The sequence below is a fragment of the Microtus oregoni genome, unplaced genomic scaffold (assembly GCF_018167655.1).
Source record: "Microtus oregoni isolate MIOR12 unplaced genomic scaffold, Mior012 000043F_ref0000047, whole genome shotgun sequence".
Taxonomy (NCBI): domain Eukaryota; kingdom Metazoa; phylum Chordata; class Mammalia; order Rodentia; family Cricetidae; genus Microtus; species Microtus oregoni.
In genome coordinates this window covers 12,342,578-12,361,241 of record NW_024543210.1, presented here as the reverse complement: position 1 = coordinate 12,361,241, position 18,664 = coordinate 12,342,578, and the positions used below count along the sequence as shown (strand labels likewise).

The 18,664-nt window shown below is 52.5% G+C and overlaps 1 protein-coding gene across 9 annotated transcripts in view; it reads right to left on the bottom strand.

Moving 5' to 3' along the window:
• Window positions 1–17,131, bottom strand: part of Ttc7b (tetratricopeptide repeat domain 7B) — a 216,358-nt gene extending 199,227 nt beyond the window's left edge. For 5 of the 9 annotated variants that reach the window (XM_041633216.1, XM_041633219.1, XM_041633214.1 and 2 more), the window contains exon 1: window positions 16,862–17,130. In XM_041633216.1, the coding sequence (XP_041489150.1) occupies window positions 16,862–16,982 (121 nt within the window). In that variant the 5' untranslated portion in view covers window positions 16,983–17,130. Of the gene's footprint in view, window positions 1–16,861 lie in introns of all 9 variants that reach the window. The other 4 variants (XM_041633220.1, XM_041633218.1, XM_041633222.1 and 1 more) reach the window with 2 other exon arrangements.
• Between the last annotated feature and the right edge of the window lie 1,533 nt (window positions 17,132–18,664).

Sequence of the window (18,664 nt, the reverse complement as noted above, 5' to 3'; positions counted from 1 at the left end):
GCACAGCCACTCAGCATCAGCATTTAGTCAGAGTCTACCAGCTTCTAACCACTTGCTACGACTCAGAGGATGAAGTATCTTCCTCAGACTGAGTGGTCAGGCCAGGGAAAGACCAGCCAAGGAGAGGGTTCTTGAGACAATGAGAGCGCAGAGTCAGGAATGCAAAGGCCTACGCATCGAAAGGGCATTCCAGAGAGGCGAGGTCTTAAGTGGCACGGTCTAGGACCAGCAAGCAAACTGTGCAGTCGGAGCAGAGGGATAGCACTGGGGGTGGCAGACACTACTGAGCATGGCAAGCATTCTCGGCGCTGTAGTCTTGCAGGGTTTGTAAGTCGTGGGTAAAATGCTATGACTCAAGTTCCCTCCATCTGCTGTGTGGGGAGGGGACTCGGCGAAGAGACAAGGATAGAAACAGACTACTACGGTACGCAGGTGAGAGGTGACAGCAATCTGGACACGAGTGAGGTAAGAAAGAGTGAAGAAAGCGAGAAACAGACCAGGTGTGAATATAATTCAGAGGCAAAACAAACCAGGCTTACTCCTGCACTGGGTTGGAGGTATGGCCCCAACAAGTCCACGCCCAGACCTCAGGAAGGTGTGACTGCATTTTATGGTTAATGGGGACTGTGAGGGAGCTGGAGAAGGAAGAATTATCCTGGACTGTGTGAGTGAGCAGCTGAAGGTCAGCATCCAGGAGATGGGGCTACAGGGCAGAGGATGGAGACGAGGGTAGGAACTGCATGACGTACACACGCTATGGAACCCGCAGAGGAGAGATACAGATCCACCGGTGGAGCTCCAGAAAGATCACAATGACCTTGATTAACCAATGAGGCCCACGTCTCATCTCCTCACCTCCATAAAGCTAAGAGGATACAAATGTGGGCTGATTTGTTACAGCAGCCTGGAAGTGATCTAATACACGGCCCATGAGAAAGGACAGAGACTAAAGATGATTCTATAGACCTCGCGGTGAGCAGCGGTACCACACCACTATTTACTGAAGCAGAGGAACGAAGCCAAGTTCAACTTGCAATGACATTCAGTTTCCAGATCAAAGCTAGAGGAGACTGAGGGGAAAGGCCTAGAAAGAAAAATCAGGACGTGTCTGCCACAGAAACCAAAATTAGACGTGTAGGAAAAGCATTCCAGGGAGGAGCCGTCTCAGCAGGAACCCAGCAGGTGTGGTCTAGTGCTTCTGGAAGGAAGCCAAGCAAGTAACAAAGGCTGGAGCATCACGGGAGGTAAGCCTGCAAGCACAGTCAACACTTTGAGCAGCGCTGCGTCAACAACAAAGGATGACTTTGACAGGGGTGGTCTTTGAGGAACTAGAGGTGCTGAGGCAAGTCCAATCAGTAGGAAGCAGTCACGGCTGGCTGGAATAGTGAGCAGCAAGGACTAACAATGCCTTGAGAGGAAAGCCCCGCACCTGTGTGTGCTGAGGGCACAGTCTCAGAGGAGGAGACAAAGGCAAAGCAGCACAGGCCCCAGACAGGGACTGAGGGGAGAGTTCTGAGCAGAGGCAGTTGGCTGTGTTCTTTGGAGGAGCTGAAGTCCGAAGCAGCAGCAGGAGGGAAGCTGACAGATGTCCTGGTTGTAGGGCCGAGAGCGGTCACCAGATGAGGGAGCAGGAGAAGTCTGCCTTGGAAGGTGGGAGCACAGACCCACAGAAGAGCATGATACTTGCTTCCTGTGACCAGCGCACGGCAGCAAGCCCTGCCCAGACAGGGGATCTGACCAGGGGTCATCGACAGCAAAGCAAGAAGGGCACACACTGACCTTCTGTAGAAGAGGGATCTGTGGTCTACTGTAAGCCACACGTCAGTCTTGCCCAGCCCCTCAGTACTCACTCTGTCACGCTTTGCCCGGACACTGAGACTTGGGAATGGTGGGTGCTCAGTAAGTACTCCTGAAACCAACGAATACACGTCTCCTTCCCTAGGCAGAACTCAGCCAAGGACACTGGTCTCAGGGAACTGCTCCCCCAAAGCTTTCCCCACATTGGCCATGACTGCTGACCGTGAGGTCTCAGAACAGGGTTTCTACTGGACAACTCCAGCTGTCCTTGTTTAAACTGCGACCCAGTTCACAGTGGGAGAGCATCTGGAGCTCCTGACTGAAAGATAGCAAATGGCAAAGATTACGGGGCCCACCAGAAGAAGTTGGCATAAATGATCTTCTGGGGAAATCTTGGTAGTCAAAGTCCAGGCTTCATGCCAAAATCTCCTCCCTATATCTACACACAGCAAAGAAATGAGAGAAGACAGGATGGGAGACAGAAGCAACTTGGGGAAAGAAGAGAGAACATGCTGGTAACACAGTTATACACTATACACACGTGAATACACTCTCAGTTACACACTATACACACGTGTATACGCTCTCACACACTATACACACGTGTATACACTCTCACACACTATACACACGTGTATACACTCTCACACTATACACACGTGTATACGATCTCAGTTACACACTATACACACGTGTATACACTCTCAGTTACACACTATACACACGTGTATACACTCTCAGTTACACACTATACACACGTGTATACACTCTCAGTTACACACTATACACATGCACACACTGTTACATACTCATACACATTCTCAGACATTCACTCATACTCAGTTCCACAAATTCATTCATACATCCGCTGCTCATATACTCAGTTTACACCCACTCTCATACACACACATTCACAATTAGATACTCTCACACATGCTCACACACATTCACTGTCACAATCTCTTATAGGCTCACCCCATCCTTGCTCACACTTACTCTGTAACACACTCACACACCACATGGACATGAACACATACTTCTTCCACAAAAATCAGCCCAAGAAAAGAAAGAAAAGCCGCAAGCCAGTGGCTCAGAGCTGATCTAGCCTGTCTCCAGAGTTCTAAGGGCAGGAAGCAACCACAGGGCCGAGGATGTTATCAGGCTAGCCCAGAGGCTAGGAAATGGTCTTCTCAGGAAGTCAGCTCCACTACACAAATCAGACACACCCAGAGAGAACTGACAGGATCCCAGAGGAGTCAAAGCCCAGGTCGGGCCAAGGACCAAGTTCTGTGAGGAGACAGGAACCCTGAGTCCTGAGTGAGGACCACAGAGGACACTCACTGTGACAAAGGGGCTAGGCCTGATGAACCCTCCAGTCCTATCAAGACTTCAGTGCCAGGACAATGGGCAGAGACAGACAGGATTCCACGGGAAGTGAAGCAAACTGCATGGCTTCTCACAGACCCTATTCCTAGGCTTCTGGGCCCTGCACCCAGTAGAAATCAAATCTTTTGGCCTGGGCCAGGAAGCAAAAGTAGCATTTGCTGCAGGTCATGGACTTGGCATGCCCTGCAGGACATCCTTATCAACTGGCCAGTCCCAGGCACTAGAGAGCTTGGAAGAACGCCTTTGACTCGACAAGAGCCATGAAGGCAGTGCCTCCAGGAAAGCAAGCCTCCTGGTACAGGGTAAGCAGTCTGCAAGTGTGTAGAGCTGGACAAAGAGGGCAGTAGAAGGGACCCAGGGCCACCTCTGCTCCTGGGAAAGGCTCATCAGATACCCACAAGAGCTCTGAGGAGGAAAAGGCTTGGTGCTGGGTCATCACTGAGAGGAATCCATCAGACAGGATATACAGAGCCCTGGGCAAGCCAACCAGGGAAGTCAGCCAACACCAACAGTCTTGCTTCTGGACCAGATTTCACACTCCCTCCCGTTGGCTGCCACAGCCCTCCTCTGACTGCCACACCCAGCCCTGACCTGAGCACCCTCTATATGCCTCAGGGCAGTGGGTGTTCCTCAGCAGAGACTCAGCCTTTGAGAGGCAAATGAGTCTGTAAACTCCTCAATGGTGGTGTGTTCAGTAACTGAGCTCCACTGTGTCCTGACTCAGTTATCAAGGCTTGGTGTCCACGAAATCATTAACTGTGTACCAGCTGTGTGTCTAGAACTAGTGCTTGGGTATGGCAATGAACAAAACCAATCAAAGGTTCAGCTCTTGGACCTGACAGTCTAGTGGTGACATTATCTGCTCCCATTTCATATACAACTCCCGGACATCCTGTACTGGGCTCACCAAAGTGTTGAGCGAATGGCTGGAAGGGAGGGCCGTGAAGATGCCATCTGTCCTCAGCTCTGGACCTTTGTCACAGTTAGCCCCACACATCTGCTCTCTCCTGCTCACATCTGCTCTCACCGCTGTCACTGCCGTGGTACTCCCTACTCCCTGTGCCCCTCTGCAGAGTCAGGCATTGGAACCCTAACACTTTCTGTGATGGTTTGAATGAGAATGCCCCCATAGCTCATATATTTGCAAACTTAGTCCCCAGTTGATGAACTCTTTGGAAGGACTAGATGGTTCGAATAGGTGGAGAAGGTGTGTCTGAAATTTCAAACGTCTACACCAGGCCCAGTGTCCCTCTCTCTGCTTGCTGCCTGTGGACAGGATGTGAAAAGCTCTCAGCTACTGCTCCAGTGCCATCTTGGCTGCTTCTTGGCATGATCAGAGGCTAACCCTTCGAAACAATCAGCAAGCCCCAATTGAAGCTTTCTTTGATAAGAGTTGCCTTGGTCACGGTGCCTCTTCATAGCAATGGAACGCTGCCGACTGAGGCAACTTCCTTCCCAGACCAGGCTCTCACTCCCCAGCCAGCTGCTTCTGTTCTTCGCTCCTCCAAGATCCAGGCACAGCGTGCCTTCCCTGCAGTCAGACAGCAATGTCCCCGCTGTCCCTGCACCAGAGTTCCTTCCCCTGCTAAAGCACTCCAACCAGCTGTCCTGCCTGCCAGGCCTGCCAAGTAAACACCTCAAAAGGGTAGGTTGTTGATTAATTATGCGCCACTGTATGCCCGATAACATAACTGGGGCTTCCAGTATTAAAGCCAGTCTCTGTCCAGGAGGACACCCTCTGAACGTGAAATGCACCATAGGCCCATGTGTTTAAATGCTTTGTCTCAGCTGGCAGACATGTTTGGGAAGATTGTTAACCTTTTGGAGGTGGAGTTTCAATACAGGAAGTAGTCACTAGAGGAAGGCCTTGAGGCTTTCTAGCCCAGCCCACTTCTGGCTCACTCTCAGCTTCCCCAGCCAGCGCAGGAAATGTGAACAACTGGCCTTCTGCTCCACCACCATGCCTTCCCCACCACAATGGGTTGCACCCTCAAACTGTGAGCCACAAAAGCTTTTCTCTTAAGCTGCTTTTGTTGAGGTTTTGTTTTTGTTTTTAATCTCAGCAACATAAAAGTAAGACACTTGTCTACTTCTACCACTGTCCTGTTCATAATCCTGCCTGCCCTGTACTCTGCCAGGCCTATCCACTGCCACGGTGCCCCGCCCCCCTCCTGCCTGCCCTGTACTCTGCCAGGCCTGTCCACTGCCACGGTGCCCCGACCCCCTCCTGCCTGCCCTGTACTCCGCCAGGCCTGTCCACTGCCACGGTGCCCCGCCCCCTCGGCTCTCCAGCAAACCAGCCACGCCCTGTGGGATGGCCGACGCTGTTACTGTCCTCCCCAGACTGCGGGCTCTCCTGTCTCACACCTGGCACTGTGGTGAAGATCCATGCTTCCGTGTGCTAGTAAGGGCACTTGTTGCCCTTGCAGCGGACCCGAGTTCAATCCCCAGCACCTACACAGCAGCTCACAACTGTCTCCAGCTCAAGTCCCGGAGGATCTGAAGCCTTCTTCTCACCTTTGTAGGCACCAGGCACATGTGTGATGCACATACATACATGCAGGCAAAACACCCATACACATAAAATAAATAAACCTTTAAAAAATAAAACAAAAACCAGAGTCCTTCTCCTTGACCCCAACAGCACACCTGAAGCAGAAGCTCGGCAGATCCAGAAACCTGAGTCCTCGACCTGGACGGTAACAGCTGCCTGGGGTGACCGACTCTTCTGACGTCCCTCTGTCGCCTGCTGCTTTGTCTACACACAGGAGGTGCTCTTTAATTCCTTTGATTCAAAGCAAGGGCCTCAAAGCTGCCAGTTCAAGCCCCAATGATTCTACTTAAAAATGTAGTTTGAGCCCCTGCCTCAGCCAAGAAGAGCACCACCTGTAAAGGAGACTCCTCCAGACATGTCTGAAAATCTACAATGCCCACAGCCCTTGTCTTCACTGAACCTCCAACCATGACAAGGCTTGGTACCTTTGGCACTGCCTGGGGACTTGGTGAATGCAGACCCCTACGAGATTTGCTCCAAAGGGTCTCCAGAAGTGGAGTGTGGTGACCTGGACTCTAAACGAGCTGTCTCGGGAATTCTTTGAACTAACCAGGTCAGAAAAGCATGAGAGCTAGAATAAACAGACTTGATCCCAGGAGAGCTGGACTCCGTCAGTGAGCAGCCCTGGGTCCCAGTCCACTCATCCCCTCAATGAAAAGGACCATGACCCTTGGCCTCACTTGGTGATAGGGCAATTACCAGGAATTCACATACAAGTTCACACCCAACATCTGACAGAGAAGCCTAAGGGAGCCACCAGGTCTCTTTCCCTACTGACACCATTTTAACAGCTTCAATTCAGGAAAACCAACTGTGAGGACCAAATGAGGCCCTTGGCGGTGGGGGCAAGAGTATGCACATGTCAACTCCAGGCCCAAAGGATCCGCTCAGCACAGTGCTGGCCCCTTCACCTCCGCTATGTGCAGCAGGCAGGGAAAGACAAGCCCTCAGGTGGCAGGGTGTTGCCCCTGCACGAGATTTGTGGTGGCTTGTGACTGTCCTTCATATTTTGCATGACACTGTTTAGCCTAACAGCCTTGTCTCGTGATTGAGTGGGTGGTTTGGGGAGGCATATGAAAACCTTCTTCCTGGACTTCTCAATGGGACACCAGCTTTCACACACATCAGCTGCCTGCAAAACTCCACCATCTGCCAAGCATGAGGTCACCCAGAGAGAGAAATAGTGCCATGTGAGGCCAATAGGAATGAAGAGCAAAGGCTGCTCTGGAGTGCCCATCCAGACAACACGGGCCAGGCAGCCCCAGGGCCGAGGGTGGATCGTTGGAATGCCTTCAGCAGCGAGTACTGAGCACACACCTGCCTATTGTGTTCTCAGTGAAGGAACACATTACCTCACACAACAGGAAGCCCCCCCCCCCCCCAAGAGCTGCTCCAGGCAGAAGGAAGTCTTTGGTCCCTCAATAACCACATTCTTTCTTTAAGCTGTCACCTTTCTTTAAGCTGGGTCAGCCTCTCTCAGGGGCTGGGAACCATAGTGGGTTCAAGACAGCAGCAACTCCAGGCTTCAAAGGCAGGAATAGCTTTTTCCAGAGAAGAAAAGTGCCTATTTTTCCCCACATATAGGGGTTCTTCAGCAAGAGGAAATCTTTCCCAGAAGCCCCTGCATAAAGTAAATACCTACTACTGTTTCACTAACTAGAACTGTCACATGCTCATGCCTCAGCCAATCAGGGCCAAGCTTCATTTATAGGCATGAAGTTAGAATCACAAAGGAGGGCCTAACCACAATGAAATACTCAAGACGTGGCTGGCAGCAGAACAGGGTGGAAAGGAAGGTGGAAAGTGGCACTCAAGAGTGTGTGTGCGTGTATGCGTGCGTGTGTGTGTGTGTGTGTGTGTGTGTGTGCGCGCGCGTGTGTAGAGAGGGAACCCCTCACTTCCAAGGCAAGAGACCCTCAACCTTACTTCCTGAGGCCCGCTCTATTTGCTCAGAGAACGGGTGGGCTCATAAGTCTATAGGTGGGCCAAGTCAACACAATACTGCACCCGTGAGCTGTGAGCCCAGCTCCATCCACAATTTGAGGCCAGAAAAATAAAGGGCCCTCGCCCCTCTAAAAGTTAGCAGCTTGGCGAAGAACAAGAGAGGTGGTGAGAGAAAGAGAAAGAGCCTTGGCCATGGAATGAAGACGGTAACACTGCCACCAGCAGCATAAAATGTCACCCATGGTGACATTTCCTCTGACCAAGTATTGAGCTAAGCACTATTAGGACTGTAGGGAGTCCTTACAGCTACCTAACAAGTCGGACACTCCTACTACAGGTCACAGTACATTAGCAGTTATTTCTGAAATCAAGAACTCTCTAAAAATAGAAAAATTGTTATTTGTGTGTGTGCATGTATACACATGCATGTGCATGTATGCAGGTGTGCTGACCCATGTGGATGCCCTCACACATGTGTGTGCATCTATGCAGGTGTGCTGACCCATGTGGATGCCCTCACACATGTGTGTGCATCTATGCAGGTGTGCTGACCCATGTGGATGTGCTCACGCATGTGTGTGCATGTATGCAGGTGTGCTGACCCATGTGGATGCCCTCACAACATGCATGTGTATCTATGCAGGTGTGCTGACCCATGTGGATGCCCTCACACATGCGTGTGCATCTATGCAGGTGTGCTGACCCATGTGGATGCCCTCACGCATGTGTGTGCATGTATGCAGGTGTGCTGACCCATGTGGATGCCCTCACACATGTGTGTGCATGTATGCAGGTGTGCTGACCCATGTGGATGCGCTCACACATGTGTGTGCATGTATGCAGGTGTGCTGACCCATGTGGATGTGCTCACGCATGTGTGTGCATCTATGCAGGTGTGCTGACCCATGTGGATGCCCTCACACATGTGTGTGCATGTATGCAGGTGTGCTGACCCATGTGGATGCGCTCACGCATGTGTGTGCATGTATGCAGGTGTGCTGACCCATGTGGATGCCCTCACAACATGCATGTGTATCTATGCAGGTGTGCTGACCCATGTGGATGCCCTCACACATGCGTGTGCATCTATGCAGGTGTGCTGACCCATGTGGATGCCCTCACGCATGTGTGTGCATGTATGCAGGTGTGCTGACCCATGTGGATGCCCTCACACATGTGTGTGCATGTATGCAGGTGTGCTGACCCATGTGGATGCGCTCACACATGTGTGTGCATGTATGCAGGTGTGCTGACCCATGTGGATGTGCTCACGCATGTGTGTGCATCTATGCAGGTGTGCTGACCCATGTGGATGCCCTCACACATGTGTGTGCATGTATGCAGGTGTGCTGACCCATGTGGATGCGCTCACGCATGTGTGTGCATGTATGCAGGTGTGCTGACCCATGTGGATGCCCTCACAACATGCATGTGTATCTATGCAGGTGTGCTGACCCATGTGGATGCCCTCACACATGTGTGTGCATCTATGCAGGTGTGCTGACCCATGTGGATGTGCTCACGCATGTGTGTGCATCTATGCAGGTGTGCTGATCCATGTGGATGCGCTCACGCATGTGTGTGCATGTATGCAGGTGTGCTGACCCATGTGGATGCCCTCACAACATGCATGTGTATCTATGCAGGTGTGCTGGCCCATGTGGATGCCCTCACCCATTCATGTGCATCTGGAGACTAGAGGTTGGCATTGGCAAATATTCCTTAATCAATCTTCACAGAGGTTCTCACTAAAAATAGAGTTCATCTTTTTGGCTAGATTGGCCAGAAATGTCTGGGATCCCGTTTCTGCTCCCAGGACTGGGATTACTGATGCCTGCTGCTACATCCCAGCTTCTTTCATGGGTTCTAGGGTTCGGAGCCTCATTCATAAGCAAGCACTTTACCCATAGAGCCATCTCCCCAGCCCCCCAAAGCTGGTTTTTACTGTTATTCATTTGAGTAACAAAACCCAAGATGAACTGACGCCTGTTCCCAGTGTATTTATCCCTTTGCAAGAACTATACATAACTTCGGAACATGAATGGAGTGCTGCCCCAGACCCGCAATTTCCAGGATATATTCCATACTCTGAAATAGCCCTCACCTGGAAATCATCTGATTTCGAGGGATTCAGCGGACTTCGGCTGTGCCAGAGCTTTACCCAGAGTTTCCCAGGCCCTCTCACAGGGAATTCAGCAGGCAAGCTCTAGGGCTCGTGTTCCAACCCACTTGCTTCTCCTGTAGCTGCCCAGGGCTTTACGGGGGGGGGGGGGGGGGGGGGCAGCTCCTTCTCTGGGCTCCCTCTCCTGTGAATTAGACTTGATGGGTAGATTTCACAGTTTTTGTTCTCTAAGCATATGCGCCCTTCCTTCAAAGGAAACCTCAGGGGTTTGGGTCTGCTCCCGTAAGTGAGGCTTGCCCCATCCCCCAAGAGAGGGTCCCCAACAGCACAGTTTGAAAAATGACACCTGACATAATGTCCAGGGTCTCAACATGGTCCACACAGTTATGGGCGCCTTCTCTGTGAAGGAAGGTCAGCCAGGAGGTGTGATGATGATATTCCGTTTGTGATTCAAGACATAAAGCTTGCCTGAAGGTCAGAGCACAGAGCGAAGCCACTAGTTAGTCATAGAGGCCAAGCAGTGGTGGTGCACACCTTTAATTCCAGCACTCGGGAGAGGGAGACAGAGGCAGATGTATCTCTGTGAGTTCAAAGTCACCCTGGGATGCACGAGATTGAATCTGTCTAAAGAAGAAACAGAGCTCACACAAAGGTGATCCCAGCATTTGGGATCATATGTCTTTAATCCCAGCACTAGGGAGGAGGAGATGGGAGAGATATGGCTGGGCTGAGAGAGAAATATAAGATGAGAGGAGACAGGAGCTCAAGGTGGTCTGAGGATTCAGTCTGAGATGCAGTCTGAGGATTCGTAGGGACAAGCTCGCCCCTTTGGTCTGAGCACTGGTAGAGGTAAGAATTCTGGCTGTTCTGCTTCTCTGATCCTTCAGCTTTCACCCCTGATAGCTGACTCTGGGATTTTATTATTAAGACCAATTAGAATCCGTGCTCCAAGGAGGAACTTGGACCAGACCCCAACAGATGGGTAGGCTCTGACTTTCACTGAAGATCCCAGAGCTGAATGGCATATGCAGAAGAAGAACCATAAACCAGGGGCCAGGAATCTAAACTAAACTAGCCCAGGGATGAGGGGAAAGGACCCTGCTCCAAGGTGATGGGAAGATGAACCAAGCAGATGAAAGTCAAGAATCCTCCCCCAGCCCAGAGCCCCAAAGTCCCTCCATGTATAACAACTCACGCCATGGGGAAAGCAGAGCAGTCCCAGCCCCAGCGCTTGCCCTAAGTCAAGGTCTTTCTGCCCTCACTGTCGGGACCATGAGAACCAAAGCCTAGTGCCAGTAACCCAAAAGTAAGGCCATATTCAGGGGTGACAAGACCATATTTAAAAGCAGGATGCTGGCCAGGAAGCACAGGTAGAGGCTCATGGGAGTTCTCACTGACCTGGGAGCAGTTTGACTCCCGGAGGCTTGTGGGGTATCCCAGGAATGTCCTAAAAGGTCATTCCTAAACAGCAAGGCCACTATCTCACTCCACAGCAGAGATTCAGATTATTTCCCAATCAGATTATTTCCCAAGAAGACCTTGGGCCACCAATAACAGCCTCTCTTGAGAAGTCTGCAGTGGCTTCAAGATACTAGGTAGGAGTCTAGATAGGGAAACTGTGATGCCATCCAAGCCTTCAAACACCAAGGAGGTCAGCCACAGGCAAACCAAGAACCTCTCTCATAGCATGGTCCAGATAAATTCTGGAGCCAAACTTTGGCTTTTAAAAGGCACCATTTCCCTACCAACCCATTACCAAGAGGTCATTAAAATATCTCCAAGTCTCCCCAAATCAGATGGGCTGAGATCCCTTATGAGAATTACCATGTGGGTTTCCCCGCTCCAGGTGAGCTCAGGAGCAGGGCTGCCTAAAGAGATAAACTGTCTAGAGAGATTCTATATGACCTCACGGTGACTGCCCAGGATCCATGAATGCCAGCTCCTGCCACAGTAATATATGAGGCTCTCGCCAAGTACCAGTTCAGATACAGCTTTTCCAAGTCTTTGTCTCTCACTGTTCCCCAGCTGGGGCCACATGAAGCCCTGGGACAAGAAACACCAGCTCACCATGTACTGAGCTTCATAGGTAGCAATCCTCGCGGCCACGTTAATAGAGCAGCTGGTATCTTATCAATGGAAAGGCATGCTCAGAGAGCTTAGAGTTGGCTCGAGGTCACTCAGTCAGTTCCAGCGACAGTCCGGATAAAGCCCACGTGCACTGCACTTGACACGCGGTAAACCTTAAGAGACTAGACGATGACTCTGGGAAGTCAGAACAGGAATGTTCTATGGAGTACCCAGGGGGCCAACCACAAGCTGACGTATACCTGGTTCTCTGCCTCACTTCTAGGCTCCTGCTGTTCCTCACCCCTGTACCCACTGCACCCACTGAGTCCCAGATGGAAAATTTGCATATGTGGGGTGGGCTGAGAATCTACCCTAAACTTTAGGTAGCAAGAGCCTAGGCTTCAGTAGAAACCTCTCTCCTGCTTCCACTGAAGAGATTATCATCTTTCTAGCACAGGCTGGCACATAGCCAGTTATTACAACCAGGTCGTGATTCATATTCTCTCTCTCTCTCTCTCTCTCTCTCTCTCTCTCTCTATCTATCTCTATCTCTATCTCTTTCTCTCTCTCTCTCTCTCTCTCTCTCTCTCTCTTTAAGACAGTGTGGAATGAGGAGCTGGAGATGTTTGTGGCTCATGGAGCAGGTGTATAAAGCCTGGCTTGCCAATGGAGAAGTTGACCAGCTGGTTCAAGGTCACTCAGCCAGCTCCAGGAGGAGTCTAGAAGTGGGGAGAATGTTCATTTACCATACCCAAGGCACCGAGTTCCATTCGTAGCACAGCATAAATCAGACACAGAGGAATGCCTACAATCTCAGCACTCTAGCAAGTGAAGACAAGGGATCAGAAGTTCAAGGTCAGCCACACAGTGAGTTTAAAGCAAGGCCAGCTTGGGACACATCAACTTGTTTTTTAAAACAGCAGAAGAAATGGTGCATACAGTGAAGGGGCAGTAGACAGATAGGGGAGCACTAGACAGATAAGGGGGGGCAGTAGACAGATAAGGGGGGGCAGTAGACAGATAGGGGCAGTAGACAGATAAGGGGGGGCAGTAGACAGATGGGGGGCAGTAGACAGATAAGGGGGGCAGTAGACAGATAAGGGGGGCAGTAGACAGATAAGGGGGGACAGTAGACAGATGGGGGCAGTAGACAGATAAGGGGGGCAGTAGACAGATAAGGGGGCAGTAGACAGATAAGGGGGCAGTAGACAGATAAGGGGGGCAGTAGACAGATAAGGGGGGCAGTAGACAGATAGCTGGCTTCCTTTCCAACTTGACGTTTGACCTTTTCTAACTTGCCCATCTCTTGGCAAAATGTCTAGCCCCATTTATCTCCAGGGTCAGGATGGGACAATAACTTCCAGTGCCCACAGCTTAGAGTCCCTAGTGAGAAACGGCCAGGCCGTCCTTCCCAGAAGGAGCTGTCCCTGCTGAGGGGAAGCAGAGAATCAGCGGCTGCTGCTCCCACCCCTCCGCTGGCTCCTACCTCAGGCAGAGAAAACCCAGAGCCATAACTGTAGCCCACAAGGTCCACCACACGCTCTGCCTCCACCCAGGCCAGGCCATGAAGCGCCCTCTCCAGAGCTAGCTCCTTTAGCTCCTCTGGGCCTATCTCCCATAAGGCCTTCTCAGCAGGGCGTCCCAAGTCACTGCGGCCACCTACCTACTTTTCAAATCAGCAGTCCCTGCAAGTTCCCACCCAACCTTTCCCTTCATCCCTCCAGCAGCGCCGACCACCATCAGCACCCTGCTTATGATGCAATGAACACATCACCTGCCTCACTGGCCCTTCCCCGCCAAAAAGTGGGCTTGGGTGTCTGTTCACTAATACAGCCTTCTGTAGCGCACAGTAGGTACTCGATATTTATAGGATTGATGGAATGAAGGGGTAAATAAATAAAAAATAGTCTGCTAATAACTTCTAACAACAATCTATAAGCATTTGTCTTCATCCCCACAGACAAGTGTAGTCTTTACCCCTCTGCAAGAAGACGGAGACCATTACAGAAAACCACAACCAATCAAAACGCAGAGCTGTGGCACCCAGTCCCAACTGATACATCTACAAAACACTCCCACACCTAAAGCTCCACGGTTATTGACGGAAGACTTCAGAAACTTTGATCGTTTTTTTCCTGTCAGAGTCTCCTATTCCTATAGCCCAAGCCACCAACTGATGAGACAACCAAGGATGACCCTGTACTCTCCCCCACTCTGAGGGCTTGGGATTATAGATATGCCAGCCACACCCAGTTCCCATACACCGCTGCCTCACTCTGGCCGTCACTGTCTGGAACTCAGAGTTCTGCCACCTCTGCCTTTCCAGTGCTGAGATTAAAGGAGTGTCAACATATCCATCCTGTTGAACCCAGAACTGTAAGTGTGTTAGGCAAGCATCCCGCTCTACTTCATCCCCAGCCCGTTTTTAATCTTCCTAATTCCTGCAAGGAACTTCTTTAAAAACAAACAAAAAACAACACCACGGTGGTCTCACTACGTAGCCCTGACTGGCCTGGAATTCCTAGAGATCTGCCTGTTTCTAGAGGGCCAGGATTACACGCGTGTCACCACACTCAGTAAAGAACATTTTTAAGAGGCTCTGAAAGTTAAGGGAACTGAGTGGTGAGGCAACAGGCTCCAGGCTGTTGATGCTGTGACCAAGGTCACAGAGACAGGGTGAAGCAGCAGCAGGACCAAGCCCAGGGCTGCTGGCTGCAAGGACCGCAGGCTCCTGTTGACCTGCAGGCAGCTGCCTTCAAAAAGCTGTCTTATATGACCAGTGTGATGCTCATTTGTTTTCCTTACTGCACGGAGTAAAGCAGTGTCCCACCTGCCCAAAACATGTGCTAGCAAACCCACAGGAGCTATAAGGGAGCCAGGACCCCAAAGCCAGGAAGACGTCCCACTAGCAGGCCCAGGAAGGCCCCATCAGCCAGGGAAAGAGTCACCCTCAAACAGCAGATACACCATTTGGGGTTTGTTTCATCCCTTTCTCTGCTTTATTTTTGTCTTTCTGAGCAGTCTCTTTGCCCTCTTCACAGCTCGGTGACCTTGCCCCATCCGTGGCTGCTCCTCACCACGTGAGGCTTTGGGACAAAACTATCTCCCATAGGGCTCTGCTCATCCCCACCACCCTGCTCACCACACACCCTATTCTCAGCGGCAGCTGAGGCCACAGGAACCAGGTTCTGGAAGGACGGGCCCATGCATGGAAGTCCACTCGTCCACTCATTCCAGGGACCACAGCGGCTCGAGTCAGTCCGGTCTCTCCTCCCGCCCGTTGTTTTCAGTCACATCAACTTGTCTGTTTTCTTTATGCTACTTCCCACGGACTACTTTCATATTTGACTCTCAGGGGTCCTCCCAGAGGAAGGAAGTCCATGAGGGCAGAGGCCCAGTCAGCACCTGGCACAGGTGGGCACGGGCACTACACATGGCAGACAGCGGGCAGATCTGGGAGGAAGCTCAAAAACACACTGACTCCTACCATCAACCTGCACAAAGGAGATGGAATGGCTGATCCGGGAGACTCAGGACAGGGACCTCAACAAGAGAAAAGAAACTGAGGGTACGGAAATGAGACAAAGAGGGCAAGAGCAAGCTGCCTTTGGGGTTCTGGGGACTCAGAACCCTTCTTTCAAGGTGCTAACTTAACTAAGACAAACCATCATTTTCCAAAAAACCCTTCAAAGAAAGGTACTGTAGTTGACAGTGTGCAAAACCAAAATCTTGCCCCTCTCTGCATGGTGATATGTGCCTATGGTCCTAAGCTTGGGAGGCGAGGATGGATGGAGGCTAGCCTAAGCTATATGGTGAGTTTGAGGGTTACATAGTGAAGCCCAATTGAAAAGAAAACTTTTCATTTCCAGGCACTATTTCCAGAAAATCGCATAGACCGGCCTTAGAGAGGGTATGTGATGTGACTTCTCTAGCCATCTGGGTAGGGACAGGTGAGTCGGATGAATAGTCCACATCCTTTCTTGGATGAGCAGTACCAGCTCTTCATTCATTCTCTCTGTGACTTAGCTGTTTGGCCCACACCGGCCCAGCCAGCCTTGGGAAGCCAGAGGTGAAGCAGGACAAAATCCTCTGCCCTTTCACGGTGCTCCTAGTGCCTGCCTGTGGTTTTGGCGCGTACTAAAACATAAGCAAATATTAACCATACTTGCTTCCAAAACAAATAAGGCCACGTGGAGTCTCGCTCTGGAATGTGATTTTGGCTGCAATTTTGGTTTGATGGGTTGGGAGATTCAGTTCAGCAAGCGGGGTCGTTGGCCAAGTCCAGCCACCGGTTTCCAACTCAGACTCCGGGCTCCTGGGCACACCAAGCCCCTCATCCAATCAGCTCCATCACCCTTCAGTGTTCAACCACATCCTCACCTTTTTGCCCAATAACCTTCTCCTTGACTCTGTTTCCCCTATACTCTCCACCCTGACCTCTCTGGGTCTGCAGATTTGACATCCAACTGTCCGACCTCAAGACACACACCCCCAACCTGCCAATGCCACCTCGAACATCCTCCAAGTCTGAGCGTCCTCCCGGGGCCCTTGAATACCATATGTTTGCAACATCCTCGTTCGCAGGACCCCTGAACACATCACACACACTCTGGTGACCTCCAGATGCCAACAGGCATGTCCTAGGGATGCCATACACACACAAACACACACACACACACACACACACACACACACACACACACACACACACCAGCTTCAACTTCTTGGAAGCCACCAGGGTCTGGCCCCTGGCCTCCGGGGTCGGTGATCCTCCCTGCCCTGCACGCCCGGACTCTGGGGCGCCGCCACCGCCCGCCGGCCCAGCAGCACGCCGCGTGACCGGAGGACCCCGCGTTCCCCAAGGGCCTGGCTCCGCGCACATCGCGCGGCCTGCGCCTCGCCGCCCGGCCGCGCCCCTGCTCGCGCCCCGCGCCTCGGGCCTAGCCCCGGAGGCCTCCGCGGTCCCGCAGCCCCGGTGCGCCCGAGCGTACCGTTGGCGATGAGCTTGGCCGACAGCTGCTTGACGAGCTCGGGGATCCGCTCCCATTGGCACTCGGTGCGGCAGCGCTCGATCTCCGTCTCCAGCCGCGAGCCCGCCTTCCTGGTCGCCATGGCCGCCCTGGCCGGCCCGGCGCGCGTCCGCAGGCCCCGCAGGCCCCGCCGCCGCCGGGCCCCGCGCCGCCTCCCGCTGCGGCCGCGGGCTCGGGCTCCGGCTCCCGGCTCGGCGGCGTAACGGGAACGCCGGCCGGGGAAGGGGCGGGGAGCGGGCGGCGGCAGGCGCGGCGGGGCCCCGGGCGCCGCGAGGAGCGGCCCCTGCCGGCCAGGGCCGGAGCCGCAGCGGGCCGGGGCGGAGGCCGGGAGGACGGGGAGGAGAGCGGGCCGTGAGGAGCGCGGGATCCGCTCAGGTGCCAGCCTGGGGCTGTGCGGGGTCAAGCCAGGGCAGCCATCCCCGGCATGCTCGGGGGCCCCGCAGGCCCGGGTGCCTGGTATGAGGGGGCGTGAAGGGCGGGCCTGCCTCGGCTCGCCCTGCCATCGCAGGTTGCCAGGGCTGGCCCGTGCCCCTCCTCAGGCTCCCCTCTGCCCTAGGCAGCCTTGGGCCCCAAACTGCCAGGAGGGGCGGAGACTTCTCCAGAACCTGCCCGAAGTTCCTTAGATGTATGTTGGTAGAGAGTGAGGCTGGGACAGTAGCAAGCCCAGATGCCAGCTCCCTTGCCCTCTGAAGAGAATGCTAAGTCATCCGTGGGGCTTCCTGGTCTTGACACTGGAACGGATAGCAGGGGCAGGGGTCTAAACTGAGCATTATTTCACCTGTGCATTTAATATTTGATGGATAGTTGGAGGTTGCTGACACTGACTAGGCAGTGCTTTAGGGCTGTGGAAACGGAATGAAGAAGGCATCAAGCCTGCCTTGCTGGAGCTTACATTCCATTCATGGAAATATATTAATTAAGCAAAATAAAGTAGCAAATTAGAAAGCCTTAAAACAAAGCAAAACAAAAAACGGCTGAAGAAACAGCAGTATCAGGTGAGGAAGACGAGAGCCCGGAGGGTGGGATCTCAAATGGAATGGTTAGTACGGTGTTGAAGTGCACTTTGACAGTCTTAAAGTCGAGAGAGTCCTGGATATGGGGAGAAGGGCAGAACATTGAGGCAAGACAATGTTAAGAGCAAAGGCCTTGGGTTTACCATATTTGGCGAGTTAGGAAAAGGCCAGAGTGGCTGCAGTGAAGAAGGGAGTAGAGCCTGTGATCTCAGAGAGGAGCCGGTGGGAGTTTAGTTCCTGCTGGCCCTTGTGGACCATTAGCAAGACCAGCTCTCTCCCTGCTGCGGGGAGCTCGCAGTCAGGGTTGAAGAGCGGGCCTACGCGTGAGGAATGGCAGGCACTGCCTGCAAGGTGAACGTTGCGGGGTAGTTGGTTAGGGAACTTGGCTTCAGGGGCAGTGGGGGGGTTGGATTCTGCAATACTGCTTCTGAAAATGGAGCTGTCATTCTGGCAGGACCCTGTCCCAGGCTCAAGGGAACATCCTCACCATCCCCTCCCAGTGCGTCTCCTCCAGCTTTCTAAAGATGTCAGCAAAGAGGTTCCAGTCATGCCCTGGGGCTAATGAAGAGCAGACTTAGGGTTCCGGTTTACCTGAGCAGAAACAAACTCAGCAGGGGCCCAGAGAAAAGAAGAGCCTGGGACTTGACTGGCACAGCACCCCAGGCAACCCGAGGCCTTCGGAGGCCTTAGGTGGTAGAAGCTGAGCAGAAGGGGCTCAGACACTAAGGACAGTCCAAGGACAGGCGACAGA